Source organism: Ambystoma mexicanum, chromosome 9 (genome assembly GCF_040938575.1).
Source record: "Ambystoma mexicanum isolate Mex_15411 chromosome 9, UKY_AmexF1_1, whole genome shotgun sequence".
NCBI lineage: Eukaryota > Metazoa > Chordata > Amphibia > Caudata > Ambystomatidae > Ambystoma > Ambystoma mexicanum.
The window spans coordinates 427,577,193-427,599,006 of NC_090931.1; the positions used below are offsets into that span (position 1 = coordinate 427,577,193).

Here is a 21,814-nt window from a genome sequence, read left to right on the forward strand (position 1 = left end):
AGGGGGACAGTGCTAAGTTCTCAACCGAGAGGAGGGTGGTCCTCATGTTCCTGCAAGAGGCCTATCGGGAGCCATTCTGCCCACAAAAATTCCCTAATCATCTCTCTAGCATTGTCTGTTTGGACACTTGCCTACCTATCTGATCCTGGGTGAGGGGGCTGGGAAAACAACGGGGTGGATTGTTAAGGGGGTTATTTAATGTTACCGAAAGGTTTAGGGGTCTGATTCAATGGGACAGCAGAGCCTCCAAAAACAGAATTGCGTATTCTATTCTAGCAAGCCTTTGCACAAATTATTTAGGAAATTTTCTTAATGTTTCTTAAGCTCTGGGACGGCATCTCTTCTGCACTAAAAAGTCTTCACTGGATCCTGGTTGCTGCACGGATTAAATTAAAATCCCTTTACATCATCCACAAGGCTGTCTTGGCCCGGGGACCACACCATCATCAACATTATCTCACTAAATACTCTCCCCTCTAGATCACCATGTTCCTCCGGCAACATCTCTGTGTTTAAAGCGTTTTGCTAAAAAGAGAGAAGGTGGCATTCACTTTCCTCAGCAGGCTCCCTCTGATGAAATAGCCTCCCCCGCCCTCTGCGCTTTAAGCAGGATCTTCTCAAATTCTGGAAAGCTCCTTAAGACTTCTCTTTTCCTCCTCCTTCCCACCTCTCCGAATCCCACAGTTGCGGCAATTGGTGTCCTGGGCCCTTATGCAGTGTCGGGGCCCTGACATCCCACACCAATTCTGCCCAGAGCCTGTCTTTCCATAGCACTTGCATGTGCACACCCTACATCCTGGAGGTTCACACTTACTCCTCCAGCGGCCCAGTCCGTGTAGCACTCAACATTCCTAGCAGTTCATTTGTGGCTCACGTATGAGCTCAGACTCCCCAGCACTTACCCCCTTCCCTCTTCCTTGCGGCACTGGCAAGTTCTGAATACTCCCAATAGCATAGTAGGTTTGTCCCTTCTCCCCACCCACCCCCTTCTGCTCTTAAATATTGTGTTTTTAATGTATTTCCCAACCCCGCTTCCTCCATGCCCTGTGGACGCTTTGAAACAGTATTTTCCTATTGTATATGCCCCTAACAAGCAAAGAATAAATAAAATATCTATAGTAAGCCGCTCCGTGAGCTAGGAAAGCACCTACAGGTTTGTTTTATAGATCTCTTCATGAATCAGACAAGGGAGAAGTCATTCAAGGAATCCTCGATAGCAAAAGTGTATCAATTATTGTGATATTTCAATCAACTGAGAAAAAACTAAATGCACATATCAAGTGTTAAAATTCATGTAGCCTGTGCCTATTATCTGTTGGTAAACAAAAGGAATATGGTTATTAATATGGTCCATTTTTAATTTAAACAAATATGTGAAACTGCAACCTAACTCACACATGTTTTGCACCAGAGTTCATCTTCAGATCGTGCTTGATTAGCCGAATGATGCACTTCAAATCATTAGAGGTACACCTACAAAGAAAGTAGCACAAGTGGCACCAGTTATTGAACAAAGTCCTCAACCTCCTGCTAGACGCGCACACAAAATCCTGCATGAAAAACTCCTTGTAATCAGAATGGACTGGAAAATAACATTATTGCAAAATCAAGCCACACAATTTGCCTTTAGCCATTGCCAGGAGATTTAACTTGGACAGTAAGAACTGGTGTGCTATATAAATGTAGAAAAGTGCAATTCATGCAAGAGAACTAGTGGCGTATGCGTGGCTAGTATCTTACAACTTTAAATGATTTATATGGTCAGTGGTTCAGCTTTATTACGGCATCAGGTAAATACCACGGTAACATTTAAATAGAAAGTCTAACATGAATAAAAATAATTAAAATACAGAACAATATTCAAGATATGATCGATAAAACATTAAACAGGCGATTGTGCAAATCTGCAAATAAGATGATGTTCTAAAATAGCAGGATAAAAGTGTGCAACATTCGCAGGCAGTACACAATCAGGGGCTGATTAGAAGGAAATCCTTACATCACCAATTTGACGTCACTTTAACCATGCCCTATGGATGTATTTAGATACAATATTTGCTGTGGTCAAGCTACTGGCACTCTTGCAATAGTTGAGGGCTTCCGCTACACGTCGAATTCTAGCTAATGTGATACGTGGCAACAAGTATTTTTCTCAATATCCTTTGAGGCCTTCACAGAAAAGCAATAAATGAAGGGACAAGTTACATACCTGTACTATTGTTCCAGCATGGGTCTGGCATGGATTCACATGCTCATGAATATTCCCCGGCATCAGGCTGGGAATCCTCGACAAAAACGAAAAACAGTTTCACTTTCACTCCTCGAAACCAATTGCTGTCATCTAGGTCATACTGCCCCCATCCAATGATAGCCCTCTCCCTAAGCCTCTCCTGTGGGAGCCATCTTCAGATTTGGGAAGCACGTAAAGTGGCAGTATGACCAAGAAGAGCCAGGGAGGGAGGGAACAATAGTTAGAAGTTAGTAACTTGTCCCTTCTCCAGCATGGGTGTCTGGCATGGATTCACATGCTCATGAATAACGAATACAGAGCAGTACATTAGACAACCACAGAGGTGGCAAGGCTCAACAGAAGCAATTAACTCTTCCCTCTGGAGCAGACAACCTCAAGCGAACAGGTTGCGTAGCACTGCTTAGCCGGCTCTGGACTCCTCCCCGGATTCTCTGTCGACGCAGTAGAACCTTGTGATTGTGTGTGTGGACCGCCACGTAGCAGCTCTGCAGGTGTCCAGCAGTGGCACACAAGCTAGGAACACTGTTGTCGCAGCGATCGCTCTGATGGAGTGGGCTCTCGGACTGCCGGGCAGACAGTGCATGATGCAGCCGGAGAGCCACCTTGAGATGGAAGCCTTGGACAAGGCTTTCCCATGGTTCACAGGACCAAAGTTCATGAACAGCTGTGAAGTCTTTCAAAAACTCTTCGTATACATGAATCCCCAGTTGGCAGGCACTTTGTGAACACTCTGGGGCCTGACTTCAAGCCGAAGGGTAGGTCCTGGACTGAATAAAAACTTCCGGTGTTGCCTGTTAATGGGGATGTGGAAGTAGGCGTCCTCCAGGTCTAGCAACATCAAGAAAGCCCCTCTTTCCAGTTGGCCGAGCACATGCTGCAACGCAACCATCCTGAATTTCTGAGACTTGAGGTACTTGTTCAGACGTCGCAGGTCCAGAATGGGCATCCAGCCCCCTGTCTTCTTTCTTACCAAGAAGTATCTAGAATAGACTCTGAAGCCCCAGAGTGGCTGTGGAACCAGCTCGATCGTCCCTTTTCATAGCATGGCCCGTAGCACCTCCAGTTGTTGAGGGATGTGCTGCTCCTTATGGACCACTGGAGGCAGGCAGACACCTGTGCTGAAATTCTGGAATATCTCCTTGGGCAAGAGCGTCCATTACTCATCTGTCCGCGGTGATCTTTTCCCACTCGCTGATGAACCTAGTCAGCCGGCCTCCCACCGGGGAGCATGGGTGGGGGCCCAATGTCTTGGACGGTTCAGGCTTGCTTCGGCACCGGCGCTCTGCTGGCAACTGCAATGCTGTCCTCCCCCGTAGGCCTGGGAACGGGCTTTGTGGGTTGTGGATCTGGAAGGCTGACGGTACCAGGAGGAGAACCCTTTCGAGGGCCTGCCCGACTTTCCTCTGGAGGAGCGAAAGGAAGAGCACTGCTGCTGGAGGGTGACCAGGGAACGGGCCGTTTCCGTATCCGCCTTGATGGCCCGTAGACACTCTTTGATGACATTCCTGAAAAGGTCATCTCTGTTGAAAGGCATGTCAGTACATTTGCTTGCACCTCCTGGAGAAAATGAGTGGCCTTCATCCAGCCTTGGCGACAAAGGCAGACACCATTCTATATCTGTCAGAAAACCGTGTCAGCAACATCCAGTGCCACTGTGATGGCGCCCTCTCCCTCCTGGAAGAGGGCGATCACTTCCATCCTATTGTCTTCCGGGAGGAATTACAAAATCGGAACCAGCTTGTACCACAGCTCCCAGTAGTACCTGGCTAGGATGGCCAGTGCCTTGGCGGTGGACGCTGTGGTGTAAATCACTTTCCTACCCATGGCGTCCGCCTTCTTACCCTAGCTGTCGGGAGGGACTGAAGATTAGGATGGGTTAGCTGACAGTTTCCACCCGGCTGCCAAAACCACAGAATACGGGGCTGGTTGCGACCTCAGGCACTTGGGTGCCGATTCCGGTCCCTGGTACTACTTCTCCAGCCTAACCCGCTTGGCTGGAGCCATGCAAGGGTTCTTCAAGAGGGCAAGGCCCTCCTCCCATACGTCGTCCAGGAGGGGCACTGCCATGATCGTCTTCCTCTTGCCCTTGCGTCTACGGTACAGGAAACTCTCCTTCCTGGTTTCTTCGAGCACAAGCTGGAACAGCTCAGAGGCTCTGTCGATCATAGAATGGAACGACCCCACTTGGTCAGGTGGGGCCGGCCTAGGCTGCGGGGACCCGCTGCCCGCTCAGAAGATATAGTCATCGTCATCCGTGGCCATATCCGTCCCCGTACCTGTGTCTACTTGGGGAGAGGGGCCCCGACGCGCATGTGGAGGCTGAAATGAAGGCGTCGGATGGTGCTTCCTTTTCTTCATCATCGGTTGGTCAGGGGCCTGGGGGACCATTGGAACAGGCCCTTGTGGTATCGTCTTCTGGATCTCAGACACCAAGGTTAGGATATCCAGAGACACATCCCTCAGCAAAACTGGCGTGATTGGAACACTAGGCCATGTGGTGCTGTTGTCGCCGTCATCCTCCTGTTCCACGTCCTCGTGGACCGTGTGCAGGGACTCCAGGTCCTCGTCCGTGGAAGAAATTTCCATGGCTTAGGCCACAGCCTGGGACTGATCCATGGCCTACTTGCCACCCCCTCCCCCCCTTTTTTTGCACCTGGAGGGTCTCAAAACGGGTTCTGAGGCGGTGTCCCCTTCTCCAGTGTGCCGACAGACCTTGTAAAAGTCACCTAGGCAGCCTCGCACGTCGGAGGGAGGGATACCTTCTGCGCTGTGGGGGTTTACCTTCTCAGGGTCAGACCCCTTAGCTTTTGAGAAAGCAGCCGCCACCAGCTCCATCGTCGACGGAGACTTATCCTGTGCCGACTGGGCCTTCTTAGGCAGCTCGTTGTTCTCCTCCAACCTGGGCTTCTCCTGCATCTTAGCCGGGTTGGACGACTTTCTCTAAGAGGAGGAGCTCGATTGCCGGCTGACAATAGAGGCGGAAGGGGATATATATCTATCGCGCCCTGTCTGCCGTAGTACCCACTTCCGCTGCGACCCAAGTGATCCCGGACGTGCAGTGCTTGGACTTAACTTGGATCCCCATGGAGGAGGCGCCCTCACAGGACATAGAACACCGCTCCTCAGACCGACCGGCCTTGGGGGAGGCATGCCCCTGCTCGGAGCACGGGGCAGAGGACTTGGCGCTCAGCAACACCGCCAGTCTACTGTGCCTGTCCTTTGTCCTCCTTCGAGAAGCCGCAGCATATCTCGCAATCTCCTTCCTTGTGGTCCGGATGCAGGCAGTAGAGGCAATGCAGGTGCTTGCCATCCACAAACATTGAAGCGGGACCTTCCTTCCTTCTCCTCCGTCATGGTCGGAGGGCACAAAGTAGGTCCGATAGCCTTCTGGAAACTTGGACGATCTTCGCCCTTGTGGGGCGCTGAAGTTCACTGACAACAGATCCCCGCTATCGGCAGATGGAGAGAAGAGCACACAGGCTCTTTTGGAACAAAAATAGAACCCTTTTCAACAAAAACCACAAACAAACGTAGAAGTAGCTTGCAGAGCAAACTCCAGGACTCCCAACACTGAAGCATGCAGTAAAATGCTGACAATGGCTGCCAGAGGAGGGGCTTAGGGAGAGGGCTGTCATTGGATGGGGGCAGAATGACCCAGAGGACAGTGATTGGTTTAGAGGAGAAATACAGTTTATAAGGGAAAGTGAAACTGTTTTTCTTTTTACCAAGGATTCCCAGCCTGACAACGGGGAATATTCATTAACTTGTGAATCCATGGAAGACCCCCCATGTTGGAGAATGGTGGATTCTTCTATAGCCCCACAGACCAGACATGATTTACCCCTTGACCCTCGCCAGTTCTGCGTGAAAGATGCCACCATTAGAGTATTGAAACAAACTGTTCACATTGGCACCAGGCATATTGCGGACTAATCATGTGCAAATAGGACTCTAACCCAAAAACGGATTTACAGAGTAGATAGTACGCCCCAGTGCTAAACATGGTCTATTCCTCCACCAGCCTATGGATGGAACAAATGCCACCTGCAGATTTATTCTGTCGCCTCGTGGTGCATTTCATCAATTCAAGGGACCTCCAATGCTGGTCCATGTTCAACTTTGGCATTTCTGCTTTTACAAATTTGAATCATGGAAGAGATTTGGCCTCTGCCAGAAACAAGACCTACACCATTGCATCTTTGTAAATGGCCAGGGTTGGTGAGGTCCCTATCCTTATCAAATACAAAACGGGTTTTATTCTGTCTTGGCCTTTAATCGGTTGGAGATCAAATTCCAAATACATACTGGCACTAGACGAAGAGCTGCGTAAAATAAGTAATTTTTTTTAAATTTAGTTTTGCGTGTTGCCTGAGATTTCACTGCTATTTATTTATTGGTTACTTGTTAGGTGCTTATACAGGAAGCAAATATGGTTTCAAAGATCCCACAGGGCAACAGGGAGGGGACAGGTTGATGATGGACAAGTAATTACAACAACATTAATTGATTAAATACAACAAAAAGATGCAATGGGGAGGGGAGGACGAACTTACTATGCCTTGTGAGTGTTCAGAATGTGCAAGTGCAGAGGGGAGAGGGGTGCGGGATTGGTGCTGTGAGGCTCATGGAGAGCAGCAGATGAAGTGCTATGAAGTGCAACCTCCAGTGGTGGAGGGTGAGCCGAGGCAAGTGCAGAGAACAGAAAGTAGCTGGCAGATAAGACGTGGGAGGTCAGGGCCCTGCAGATGCATAAGGACCCTGCACACCAGTCAAGCTACTGTGAGATGAGCAGAACAGAGAGTGAGGTGGCCTGATAGCTGTAACTGTAAAGTGATACAACTGCCTGCATCTGATGTAGTTTTAGGGCTGGGCTGATAGCGCCAGTCTGATGGGTACATTGAAAAGTACTGCCGTGGAATAGGGCAGTTCCAAGTGTCACTGATGCTTTAGAATTGCCTGCTGGGACCACAAGCCGTTCTCCGTAAACCTGACTCCAAGATAGTGGTAAAATGAGACCTGCTCTAAAATAGTGTCATCCACCTTAATGTCTACCTTAATAGATTGGGATAAGCAGGCTCTAAAGACTAATGTTTACATTTTTTCTTTATGTAATGCAAGACCCAAATCATTGCATTTCCTGATAAATTTTGCCTCGGTGGTCTTAAGGCACATTAGGGATGTAGCAAAAAGGCACATTAGGGATGTAGCCAACAGAACACAGTCATCCGCAAATAATAGGGCAGGAAACCTGATTGTTGGGCAGAATGTTCACTTTAGTGCTAAATTCCTCCCACCTTACAGACCGCCAGCTGTTTTGCTGAACTTTGGGACTTTGTGGTTTATAGTGAAATTTTCAAATGTAATAATTTCGAATGCCTTAATGTCGAGAAAAAAAAAATGTCGATTTGTTTTTTTAATGGGGGGGGGGTTCCCCCAACCCTGTTTTTTTATTGACACTTTTTTTTTACTAACTAAACCCAAAAAGAACTATAAAACTATATATATATATATATATTTACACACATATTCAAGGGGAACATTTTTTCAACATTAATGCATTGGAAATTATGCATTCTAAATTTTAACTGGATACTGACTTTGTACTTTCAATTCTATGTGTTTTCTGTGTTTCTTTTGACTTTGGAGCTTGACAAACGCCATAGGCATCATCTTTACATTGCGACACACAGAACCTTCAGTGCAGTGGCACAGGGAAGTCTCTTAGATTTCCCAAAGGTTTAAATACGTTCTCTTGGTGAAAATACTGTTTCCAAGAGCAGTGAAGTGAAATGAAATTGACTTGACTTACATTTTGTAACTTTCGAGACTCAGCACACACCATTTTACCATAGGGTGCTGGAGGGGTTACTTAGTATCCATGTTTATGTTACCCTTTCTACAATTTATGGCTGGTGGCAGTGGTTTACTTTTTACTACCATTGGGTGTCTTTACCATGGGCTGCGTTCACAGCTGCAGTAAGGCACCCCATTTTTTTTCACCATTTGTTGTTGGAAAAGGTCCTTCTTGAGATTTACTCTGCGCGCCAAACCAGGTTTGGTCCCTTTGTTCGTTTTGTCTTTGGCTTGGAAGGCATAGCCGACCACTGGACAAAGGAATCCAAAGGAGAACTTGGAAGAGCGCCTGCTGCAACTCCTGGACCATTGGCCTGCCGGGTGAAGCCCTGCTGCTGTGCTGAAGCTCCGAATTTGTTTCGACTAGAGAAGCCCTGCAAGGACGACTTCTCCCCTTGGGCTGGTGGAACCAATCAACCCCACAGTGAACTCGCCTGGACATCCTCTCGAAGCTGGCTGTACTTCCATTGCTGCTGGAACCGAAGTGCCAGGGAGAGGAACACCAGATCGAGGGCATCACTTTTAAGTCAGATCGAGCACCAGCAGGACTGACCAAGATATTTCTTAGAACTTTATTTTTCATGACACTAAATGTGTAGGCTACCAGTCCCTAGCCGGAAGAAAACCCTTTCCCTAGTGTGGGGTGCCTGTCCCTAGGTACCAAGTGACAGGTAAATAATTATAAAAACAGTGGAAGAACATTTAAGTTTAGGTTCTGGCCGTTTGTTAGTTTCGTCCACTCAACCCCCCCCCTAACCACCCCCCGCCCCCCCACTCCTTTGAAACTATCAGCCATACATTTAAAATTACACCCAAATGGCAGAAAACAACCATTTGGCGTTTGCTGAGGAGCTAGTAGAGGGTAGTCTAGCAAATCCCTCACACCTAGGCACAAACGCCCCAGTACAAGCAGCTACAAATAGTGATGAAAGGAATGAGATCGAGAGTCCCTGAAAAAAAATCAGAACAGAACTACATGGTGCCCTCATGGCATAGTACCTCAGAGCACACGCTGCACCTAATGGCCTGATAATTCATATAGAACCAAGAAATCTCCAATTCAGAAAGGACTGGTCCTTTATTGCAAATAAATGCACCAGGGACTGGCTGATCTTTATTATCAACACAGCCAAAACAGTCTCTGAGAAATTAATGACAGAGATACAAGAAAACTGGAAGCAACAAAAGCTAATATTGCATTGGACACCTATAATGCAAAACTGGCAGCCCTCGAAACATCAATGAAAGAATTTCATGAAATTAATCTAGCCAAGAAGATCAATAAGCTGAAAAAAGATCCGGCGGCTTTTACCCACACCAAAGTATATCCATGGACCGCCAAGGAGTACTATTCGGAAGAAGCAAAACAGGCAAGAAAAGATGCCTACTTACAGAACATCCAAGCAGGGAGGAGATTATTTCGGAACAGATCGGGCTCATCAAATAACTCCAGTTTGAGTTCTGATGATGATGCGAGAGCACACCAATGCCAGCAAGTGCTTTTTAACACTACTGGAACACACCAGGGCAATCAAGGACCAGGACCAAGCAACAACAGTTTTTTAGGCCAAGGGAACCAGCGGAGCATACCAAGATGGCACACTTTTTCGCCACGAATCACCTGGGGACAGGGCTTTCAGCACCCAATGTTTCTCTAGTTATGAATTTATTAACATACGCTCTATCAACAGCAGAGATGGGGATCCTTAGTAAGGGTCTATTTGTACCGACAGCATGCTACGACCCCTTCAAAACCCGTATTGAGATCACCCAACTGCTTAGAAAAATTTGACTCAAACAGTTTTTCCAAGAAAAAAAGGACCAGGTCAACTCACAGTTTACGGACTTAAGCCCACCTTCGCAATTCTTTCCTCCCTCTGAGAGTAACACAGCCGAACGCATTACATTTGAACAAGCACTCATAAAAAAACTCTAAGAACTGGAGTCTAATCCTCCTTTCACACACAATAACTGCAGTAAGGAGCAATTGGAAGCACTGACATCCTTGTCCAATAATGACAATATAATGATCAAACCTGCAGACAATGGGGGAGCCATAGTGATCATGAATACTGGATGATCAGCATATGGTTCACTCCCTAGTGGATGACATTAAAAGCTACAGACCATTACCAGAGGACCCCACACCAGCACTCAGGTCTCTAATCGCACCCATTGTGGAAGAATCACTAATATAAGGGTATATCAATTAAAAAGAGGCAACCTTTCCCGCACCCAGCAGTCCCAGATTACCGGCGTTTTATGCACTAGCAAAAGTGCATAAGGGCATAACACCCCCGCCGGGACGACCCATAGTCTCCGATATAAACTCGATATTGGAACCACTGTCCCAGTAGGTTGACTACTTTTTATGGGACGAAATACCCAAAATGACATCTTATGTGAAAGATTCCACTGCTATACTCAATTTATTGACCATGCTTCAATGAGATTGAGATAACCAATGGCTTGTAACTATAGATATAGAGGCTCTATATACCAATATTCCTCAAGCAGAAACTGTTGAAATGGTCAGACACGCATCATTAACGACCAACAGCTGTCCCAAGACTATGCGGGTTTCATTACCCACTTGGAAGAAATCGCCCTAACTAAAAACCATATTCTATGTGAAGATACCTTCTTCCAACAAATATCGGGCACAGCCATGGGGGCACCCAGATCACCCTGTGGAAGAGATATAGCGACGATGCGCTCCTCATCTTTCAAGGCACAGCAGAGGAACTAACCACTTTTCATCAGTGGCTCAACAACTGTAACCTCCACCTAAAATTCAGTATGGACTCTAGCAAAACTGAAACGCATTTCCTGGACCTCCATATCATAGCACAGGATGGAAACCTTATCTTCAAAGTATATAAAAAAGACACAGATAGGAATTCCCTCCTGCAGTACAACAGCTATCAACCAAGGGCACTTAGGGACAACTTACCATTTGGCCAGTTCCTGAGATATCGGAGGGCATGCACACTAACAGAAGATTAGTACACAAGCAGGAGCCCTTAAGAGACAACTAAAGAACAGGGGCTACCCGAGAAAAATCATTAATGACACCTAGAGACGAGCTAAGAACATCCCTAAGGAAATCACTCTTCAACAACATCCTAAACATGGGGATAGAGAAGAAATAACAGCAGTACTGTGCTACTCACCACTCTTCAATTCCTTGAAAACAGAAATAAGAAAACTCTGGCCCATTCTGAACATTGGGACCAGTTCTCTTGCTACGCCCTCCTTTGCAATTAAGAGCGAAGGAACATAAGATTATCTGGTACACACCCTAAAAGAAACTAACATGGTAACACCAGAACAAACAAACTGGGGGGGCAAGACAACCCATGAGCCACACACCGTGTGGAGGATGCACTATGTGTGCCCAAACCAGCAGAAGCACCAGCATCGAAATATAGTGGAAAACCCAGTGGGAACAAGGGAACCTCACAAATAATAATAAATAATAATTTAGCATTTATATAGCGCTACAAACCCTCAGGTATCTGAGCGGTGCTTATTATTAGCCACGGTGTGTGGTGCGCATTTATCGACCTCGGAAGGATGAAAGGCTGAGTTAGGCCCTGCCGGGATTCAAACCTGCGTCAGCAGGCTCAGCACAGATGTCAAAGCGAGCGCTCTACTTGCTGTGCTATCGGACCGGCTAACAAACTGCAAGAGTAAAGGAGTTGTGTATCTTATTACCTGTCGCTGCGACCTACGGTATGTCGGAATGACAGCAAGGGAAAAAGGAAGACAAAGACTCATTGAACACAAGTCGTGCATTCGAAAAAATAGGCTCACAGCTCCTTTGGGGAGCCAATTCCAAACCCATGGAAACACTCAGGGCGAGTATAAATGGACTATTTTTGAAAAAGACCACTGCGGAGAGGAGGCAACTTTGCCAAAATGCTGTTGAGGTGTGAACAACTTTGGATATTTCGCCTTAATACAGTCCAGCATGGCCTCAGCGAAGAGATTCAGCAGCATGACCTGGCACTTATGAAATTAACAGCTTAACTAAGAAAAACTGACCCATTGTGTCAATTGCAAGATGATGATTGAACACTACAAGGAATGATCTTGGACGTACTGGGTTCCACTGACCACTCAGATATGACAGCCACCATCCAAGGACACAGAACGTCCCGGCGGCTCCAACACCATTTGTGTAATGTAGCATCATTCATGGCAACAACGATACCCATACACTGGCTATCCGGCTACAGAGCCAAAAAACTAAAAAGCTGGACTATATTATTGAATTATGACAAACGCTCGAAAGCGCCTAGAGATAAGGACAACAAGGGACACAATTGTTGACCATAGTCTCAATACACTCCATGATGGCCGACAGTAACCCTAATGGAAATAGAAGATGGTGCTTATAAGCCATCATGTAGTTGCTTAGCAATGGTTTTGTTTTGCCGGCAGAGAAGCGTGACTGAGATGGTGTCTCCCGATTTCGCAGGCTAGGATCTCCTGCAACCATGCCAAGGGGGGAAAAAAACAACACTCGGCAATCAACCTCATTAAAACGCACTGCCGCCACAATAGCACTTTTACTTTTATTGTAGAGCTCTTCTGAAAGCCAGATTATGCCAGAGGCAAAATATATTATAGAAACAAAAGCACAGAGAACGATCCACCCATTCACTAACAATATACGTGAAGCGATGCACGAACAACCAGAACCCTTAACACAACTTCTGAATGCAAGAAACAAAAACAATGGGAATGACGGAGACGTGAACAAAAACAGAACTAACACTGAGCATGTAATTATTTCGCATTTGAATACGAAGAGCACGCAATGCGAAACAGAAAAACTTTCCCAAAGAACGTGCTCGATTTGATTACTAATGCCAACACACTCGTAACACAGTGCATCCGCTTTGATAGATAATGTCCACACAGGCGCAGAGCACAATTTGGGCACTATTTCTACATGCAATTCAGCACAAACTGACAAACGTTAGAATGCCAGCTCTGCAAAGCAACATATTTGGCATCTATAACCTTTGTGTGCTAAAGAAGCAACAAGACAATGCCTAAAAAGTAAACAAGGGGGGCGCAACCCTGGGACAAGCCATCTATTAAATGTTAATTCATAGTGACAATAACAATGGCTAACTATACCTCCCCTTTGTTTTCTAGGGGACCGAACAAATAAGTTTAAGTGGGATCTCTCGCAACAACCAGAGACCAGGTTTCTTCATACCACCCAGATACATGTCAACAATATCTGAGTTTAAAGGTAACTGCTCAGTATTATGATACCGATTTATGTCTAATATCTAATTAGGCAATCAACAACATGCATAATGTTATGAAGTTTCTTAGTGGGGTGGGAGCGCCTGTGGCCCCAGGCAAAATATTATACGAGCATAAAAAGGTTTTCATGTCTAAATAATATGTATTCATGCAATTTAGCATATATAATCAACATAATCCTACCGGATCCAAACCAAAAGTATTTCCATTAATTCTCCCTAGGTAGATGTGGTAATCACCGCCATATCGTATGAAAAAACGATCTAATCAGACGCAGAAAGTGAAAGGTCCTGATGAAGATGACACACGTAAGAAGGTCATCGAAACCGGTCGACCACTCGGATGGACGATACCCCTTAAGGAACATGGGATACAGGATATAAATCGATATCACTGTACTGGAGAACAGATCTTCTCTTGTTAATTTTCTCAAGCAACCATATTTGGGTCAACTAGAGTCTGTGAGGGATAGCCACAAAAAAAAGTGAACAGTTGGTTTCGATCAAGGAGCATTCTTGGTCCCCAAGACACAAGAAAAAAGAAAACTAGATCATATCTTTGTGGCTAACCAGCACTCTCCCCGTACCCGAAAGGACAAAATTAGTGGTCTGGCAAAATACAGATTCTCACAAGCTTTTTTGATTGATTTTTTAAGGATTAGTTGGGCTTGCTCACAGCCCACTATCATTTTAAAAGTACATTGTTTACACACTTTCTGGAAGGTCAATAAAGGAATATAGGGCCCTGGTGCCTTATGGAAACAGTTCCTCCCTGAAATGTTGACGTATCTAATAGCTGACATTGTTCAAGAATAAGAGCAATACCTGTTTACTCATTAAGAAACAGATAAAGTAGAAAAACCTTGTACATGCAGTGACAGCTCTCCTTTTCTTTCCCTCTTAGATAGGTGGTTCATCACCTGCTACCTAGGGGCAGACACCCCACACTAGGGAAAGGGTGTTCTTCCATCTAGGGACTGGTAGCTTACACATTTAGTGTCATGAAAAATAAAGTTTGTAGAAATAAGTTTGCTGTTGAGGCAGGTTGAGAACAGAGGATTTGGTGGTCTACCAAATCAAATGCTGCAGAGAGGTCTAACATCATCAGAAGGGCAGGTTTGCTAGTGTCTTTGATTGCATCGATTTGTATTTACAAATCAACTAGGGCAGTTTCTGTTCCGGGTTTGAGGCGGAATCCTGATTGGCAAGTACCCAAAATGTTATTTTCCTCAAGATACTGTTGAACCTGGATTTGGCAACACGATCCAGGATCTTCAAGCGGTAGGGTACCGTAGTAATGCGGCGGTAGTTTGTCGGGCTGAAGGGGTTGAGGGAGGGTTTCTTGAGAAGCGGTAGGACCCTTGCTTCCTTCAAAGAAGTTGGTACTGAGTTGGTGGGGACGGATGCATTCATGATGGCTGTGAAGAGGGGAATGAGTGACAGCACAGTCTTTGATGATTGGAGCTGGGCAAGTGTTCCGTTTGCAGCGTGACGGTTTGAGGCTCTTGACTATCTTGGCGACGTCCATGTCTGAGACAGGGTGGAAGTTGAATGGGGAGCTGGTGTGGGCCTGTAGGGGGCTGGGTGCGATAGTGGGTTATTTAGCATAGCAAGTTGCTTGGCGAGGATTTTTCATTTGAGGGAGTTGATTTTTGCAGTGAGGGTGTCTTGGATTTTTTTGCACCAGGTGTCTACTGTCAGGTCTGTCTGGGGGAGGGGAGGGCGGGAGACGGATGCGTTCATAATGGCTGTGAAGACGGGAATGAGTGACAGCACAGTCTTTGATGATTGGATCTGTCTGTTACTGAGGGTGGGGGTGGCAAGTAGCGGTGTAGGGTAGAGGTTTTTTGTGCACCGAGCCAGCATTCAGGTTTGGCAGGATGAGATGGTCTGGGGTGTTCCGAGTGGGGGATTTTGAAGGCAATATGTGATGGTACGACCATTGCAGGGGGAAGGTGACAGAAATGGGAGTGTTACAATTGAGGTTGCTTAACAAGTCTAGGGTGCGGCCTTGGTCATGGGTGGGCTCGAGAGAGAATTGTGTGAAGCCGGCATGGGTAAGTGCCGTGGCTACGCTGGTGGCCGATGAGTCTACTGGGTCGTTGAGGCCTAGGTTGAGGTCCCCAAGGATTACGACTTTAGAGTTGGGTTTGATGGACGTGAAGATGCTTTGCATTAAGTTGTCTACGAAGTTAAGTCTGGGTCCAGGTGGACGGTAGATAAGGAGGACGATGATGGAATCAGTCGGCGACATGGAGATCGTGGCGAGTAGGGATTTGCAGTTGGGGATGACATCTGTTTGCGTGACTAACGGTGAGGGTGTTTTTAAAGATGAGGGCGACGCATCCCCCGGTTTTAAAGGATCGGTCACATTTTAGGATGGCAAAGCCAGTGGGGTTGGCATGGAGAGGGCTAGACCTGCAGCAGGATGGAGCCAGGTTTCTGTGATGGCATGCAGGTGGAGGTCGCTGGAGGGTATAAGATCAAGGATTTCAGTTGCGTGTGCCGGGACTGATCTTGCATTGATTAGCGCGCAGTTGATGGCTTTGCGGATGGGTCTTGCAGCAAGCGTGTTTGCGAAATTTGCAATGATTGGGGAGCATGGAGAGGGAGGTGGGGATGAGCTGGGTGCAGAATCTGAGGAACCAATTTCTCGTGAGAATCGCAGGGGGCCTGGTCTGTGGGCTTGCGGTGGGCAGAGTGATTGCGTGGTGTGGGACGCACGCAGCGAGCAGAGTGTACAGCCTGAAGAGGCCGTCACTCATATGGATCTGCGGGAGCGTAGCAATGGCAGAGTTGAGGATTTCGGGTTGTGTGGGGCCTGGTGTGCAGGTTTGTGGTGGGCGGAGTGATTGAGAGGCATGGTGTGGGACGCATGTAGTGAGCCGAGTGCTCAGCCTGCAGAGGCTATTCCTCGTAAGGATTGAGGCTGACATAGCGATGGCAGAGGCAAGAGTTTCCAGCTTATAGGGGAGTAGGTGGGGTGACATTGGGGTGCGTAGGAGGAGCAGCGAGGTGCTGAAGGGTGAGGCACCAAGGCGCTTACCTGAGGTAATGTGGAGCGGGCGTCCTTAGGGTTGACTGGGCTTGCATGGAGGGTGTTGTAATGGTTCTTGGGTTGTTAGCTGAGGCCTCGGGTCTGGTTGGGGTAGTTACAGGTTCAGCCGAAAATGGGAGATGAGGTGCGTCACGGGCTAGTTCAGCAGCGCCATTGTGCAGCGCCTAACACCTGCGGTGCGCAAAACCATGTCTTGGCCTGCGTGGGCTTTGCCGCAGAGGGTCGGCACGCCGGTTTTAATGCAGCAGAGTCAGGGGTTGATGTGTAGCACATAGTGGACGTGGATCGAGCAGCGTGCTCTCCAAACCCGCAGCGCTCAACACCACGTGCTTTGCAGCTGAGGGTTTGGCACAGAGGTTTTAACGTAGCAGAGTCGGGCGTTGATGCGCAGCACGTAGTAGATGTGATCGGGCAGCATGCTTTGCGGACCTGCGGCGCTCAACGCTGAGCCCTTGGCCCGAGTTCTCCGGTTTCCACAGTTGGAGGTTCCAGACTTCATTCCAGGCTTGTTCTTCTGTACTTGTTTCTACTTCAAGGGTCGCCTACACAGAAGAGATACTTTGTTTTATGGAATTTAGTTTTGGTCGGTCGCGGTGCACAGAAATCAGGCCCAGAAAGCTTCCAGTTGACTTCTGTGGAGACAGAGCAATGGGACACGAAGATAAAATCCAACGGAGGTCACCAGGCTCAGGCAACGACAGGTGAACATACAGTGATGAACACAGGAGCAGCGCCAGCAAAGCTTCCCTTGGAGCAAGACGGCTGAAAATGCGGGAGCAGGGAACTTGTGGCACAAGCTGAAGATCCGCCAAGTCCCAAGGCTCTACTCGGAACGACTGCTGCAGCGTGGTAGCCCAGGCGAGAGCTGGTCAGTCCACTGGTTGGTCTGGGGACACTTCCGAAGACTCGGCAGGCAAGGATCCTCGAGCAGAGGTCGAGACTGGTTGTTTCCACAGATCCAGGTGTCGAAGCACCAACAAAAGCCTCCTTGAGATCAAGAAAGTAGAGCAGGGCTTCACTGCAACAAGACTCAATGCTGGTCAGCTGCAGTCCTCATTCTCGGGTGATCATTGGGCTAATTGTCTTCATAGAAGTCTTTGTCCCCAACGATGATTTGATGAACAGTTGCAGGATCCCACCTTTTATCCAAGAGTCAGGCTGGGAGCAATCCTGAGCAAACCAATGGTAAGGATCTGCACATTCAAATAGCCAGTGGCTAGAGGGGAAAGAGGGAGAGAAGGGAGCAAGGAAGGGGAGAGAAGGGAGCAAGGAAGGGGACAGAAAGGGAGAAAGTCCAGGAAGGGGAGAAAGACCAGGAAGGGGAGAAAGACAGGAGAAAGTGAAGGAAAGGAGAAAGTGAAGGAAAGAGAAGGAAAAAGCGAAAGCGATAAAGCGAGAAAGGGACCCTTAACATGCTAAAACCACAGCTTTCCCTGGTCCTTCCCCAGGACAGATATGCCTTCTATAGTTATATCCTGTTGGATATATCTGTAGAAGGCATATCTGACCTGAAAAGGCAGGAAATGTCCAAAGAACAATATGGAGAAAGAACAAGCAAAAAAACCTCATGACACAGCCATCTTAGGGTGCTAGCAAGCTTTAAAAGCCATTTGCGGCGAATGCAAAAGTGCAAGAGTAAAATAACACAAAATCAGTAAAAATATCACAGCTGCTGCCAGCTTGTTGTAGGCACATTTTAAAACTAGCCAAAAGCGTTATATAAAAAAGATAAGGATGCAACTACACTTCACTGTAAGGTGTGTTAGGGAGAATTCTCAGAAATGGGCCAATTCCTCTCTACCTTAGAGACCCCCAGCAACTTTGCTGGATTTTGAGGACTTGAATTTTTAACCTGGAGAGAGTGAGACCCTTTTTTCCCCACTCTCTCATGTATTTTAATGCGATTTTGAACTCAGTTTTTCTTTTGGTTGTCGAGTCTGACAAACTCCACAGGAATCATCTTATTACATTGTGTCACACAGCACCTTCAGTGCAGTGGCACAGGGAAGTCTTTTAGATCTCCCAAGGTTTAAATACATCCTCTTGCGTAAAATACTGTTTCCAAGAGCAGTAAAGTGAAATTGACTTTACTTGCATTTGTAACTTTCTAGACCCAGCACACACTATCTTACTATAGGGTGCTGGAGGGATTACTTAGTATGCCCTTAGTCTAGCTTCTCATGTAACAATGTTATGTTACCCTTTCCTCAGTGAATGGCTGGTGGCAGTAGTTTACTTTTAACTTTCGTGGTGTGCATTTACCATGGGCTGCGTTCGCAGCTGGAGTAAAGCAGGCAAGGGTGCAATTTTTGTCAAAATGGCCCTGGTCTTCTTTTTTCGTTATTCCTTTGTGGAAAAGTCCTTCTTGAGATTTACTCTGCGTGCCAAACAAGGTTTGGTCCCTTTGTTCATTTTGCCTTTGGCAGGATTCACGAGTGAAGCCCGCCTCTGGCTCCAGGGCGTCTGGCGGGGGCAGGATGCGAGGGAGGTAGCCGAAACTCTGTGCTTAGTCTCCTAGGAGACCAAAATGCACTCTTAGGTGACTGACAGATAGGCTGGAATGAATGGGAGAAACCTCAAAAAAAGGAGAGGCTTTTTGGCTTGGAAGGCAGAGTCGACCAATGGACAAAGGAATCCAAAAGGAGAACTTGAAGAGGACGCCTTCTGCAACTCTTAGACCGTTGGTTTGCCCGGTGAAGCCCTGCTGCTGTGCTGAAACTCCAAATTCTTATCGACAGAGAAGCCCCTGCAAGGACGACTTCTCCCTTTGAGTTGGTGGGACCAATCAACTCCAAAGTAAGCCACCTGGACATCCTCTCAGAGCCGACTGAAATTCCACTGCAGTTGTTGCTGAAACCGAATAGCCAGGGAAAGGAACACCAGATTGTTTGCGTTGCTTTTAAGCTGGCCAAGACCTCCAGGAAGATCCTCCGGACTCCCAGGAAGCAGGACTGACCGAGCCCAAGCCCCCTCAGAGTGCGGGACCCCGGATGCAAGGAAAGCCCATCTCAACAGCCAGGAACCGCAGTGCTGCTATTTGTGGTAGACACGAGGAGCTGAAACACTGAAGTGCCACTTGTTTGGAGATTGCCGGTTGCCAGCGGTGACCGTCCCATTGCAGGAGTCCCCAGAAGTCCTCCCTCTTGTCCCCACAACTGAGTCCCAGGAACACCAGGATCTGCACAGGAACAGAAGTCATCTGATGCACTTTTCTTCATCCTAAAAGGTACTGTAAATTCAGAGAACTTATCTCTTGTTGTGCCACCTTGCTTGTCCTCGTTGGAGACTTGTCTCGGTTGCCACTGTAGAGTTGCTAACAGCTTCTTTACCTCACAAGCCTAATCAGCTTGTGGTCCTACTTTGAATTTCTTCTTATTCTACAAAGACTTCTAAAACATTGTGCAAGACTTTTACTTACCTGCAAGAAGTGCTTCAGTTCACTTTGACTTTTGCTAACTTAACATTGGCTGGCCTGGCTCCCTGAATGACTCTTCTCTCCTCTACTTAGGTGTTGGGTCTTCCTTCCAGGAAGGGGTTAACTAATTTTGCACTGTGGGTTAGCAAAAGTACTTACCCGCTTCAGAATATTTGTGTGATCTCGTTTTGTTCTAACAACCCTTTTCCTTGACATATTCCTAAATCTGATTCTAAATGCAACAGTGATATATTAATGTCCCCAGCACCCTAACTATTGAAGTCCAATGAAGGTGTAGGTAGTGTCTGTCGGCCATCCCAAATGGGTACTTGCTGATATTAAGAGTGTATTTGAGTGTTACTGTTATATTGCTCCTTCTGAAGAAGGCTTATTCTAACTGACTGATAAATTAATTGTTTAATCAAGAAACCTTGTGTGTAAGAGTTTATTTGAATACTGGTCACTGTGAATCTCTAACTCCCCTACAGCTCACACTGACCCCTCTTGCAATAAGCCTGACTGCTCAACACGCTACCAACCTCTGTAGTACAGACTTATACCAAAGGTTGGGTTCCTATTGCCAGGAGGTCAGGGTTGTTGTAGTGCACCCAAAGGGTACTGCATACGTTCTTGCCTACCAAGGTGATGTGCGCAATTGTAATACAAGTATTCATAAACAGATATAAATCTCAGTTCTGATAGTCTTAGGGACTAGTCAGTTGCACCATAACAATTAGCAAAACAGAGAAGGAAAGTAAAGCACAAGGCTTTAATTACCTCAAAAATGTCAGGACACAGTTTGAAAAAAGCAAAAAGAAAGGGGATCCCGCAGAAATCTTTCAAAAGAAAATCTTTCCTACCAGAGGAAACCCCAAAGAAGCGTTCCAGTCCAAGGTCCAGCAACCAGCAAACAGTGCTGGTTGCAGAGAGAGAACAGAAGCTCACTTCAGACAATATACAGTGGAGGCAAGCCCTTCAAAACCAAATCATTTCTGGAACCAGGAGATCCCCTAATGAATAAAGAGGACTATACATGGAGCAGTACCAAGTGACAAGCACTTGTGTCGCTGGATAAGCAAGACCGAGCCCATGCAGTGGCCGTATGGCCAGCCTGGCCAATTAAGTTTAGCTTGTGGTAGTCCAAGTTGAAAACACAGACTTCGAAGGAACTCAAACCGATGATCCAGCAAAGAAGATGATAACCAAAACTGGCAATAAACAGACCATCTATAAAGAAGACCTGCCAGGCAGAAAGACCAGCACCTGAAGAAGAAGATAAAGAAGGATGTGGGAACTCAGCCAAGGTTCCAAGACAGCTCAGTGGGGTTGGAGGGGTTTAGGTAGGAGCAGCCAGCTTGCAGGATTTTCAGGCAAGGGAGACAATCCACCTCTAGCCCCTTGGTCCAACAAGAATTAGACGGGCTACACAGCAAACGCCAGGAAACTGTCCCAAGATGCAAGAGGCAGTCCAGCCATCAAGCATCTGGGAGGAGGGGGCATATGAAGAAAATCCCAGGTTGGGGTTCCAGTAGCCAAGAAGAAAACCAGAAGCAGAACATTTCTGCTGATCCTTCTTAAGATGGATTTCTAGAATTTGGCCTAGTTGACTGATTTTAGGAGGCCATCCTAGTTATAGTGAACAGGGGAACTCTGAAAGGGTAGCTAAACCAAATCAATGCAAGAGTAGATAGTGGTCGAGACTCACTCTTAGGAGAGTGAGTGGGATCAGGTGTCCACTTTGAGTCCATAGAGTCAAGCACAAAATAATTCAATTTAGACAGGAATGTTCAAAGATACTATATTTATTCTAGGCCCAAAACACACTAGAAAATTAAACACGTAGGTGATCGTCGCACAATATATACAGTCACCATGGGTTCTAAATTGCATTCATTTACGTAAATGTATCAAATACGGTAAGTGATGCACTAAGATGGAACTAAGTCACACAA

General features: G+C 46.8%; 1 protein-coding gene across 5 annotated transcripts in view; it reads right to left on the reverse strand.

The window, feature by feature from the left end:
* The window catches only part of LIG3 (DNA ligase 3), a 1,054,678-nt gene that overhangs the window by 933,258 nt on the left and 99,606 nt on the right, over positions 1 to 21,814 (reverse strand). For all 5 annotated transcript variants that reach the window (XM_069614890.1, XM_069614888.1, XM_069614887.1 and 2 more), the window contains exon 7: positions 1,396 to 1,473. In XM_069614890.1, coding sequence (XP_069470991.1) covers positions 1,396 to 1,473 — 78 coding nt within the window. The remainder of the gene's footprint in view (positions 1 to 1,395; positions 1,474 to 21,814) is intronic.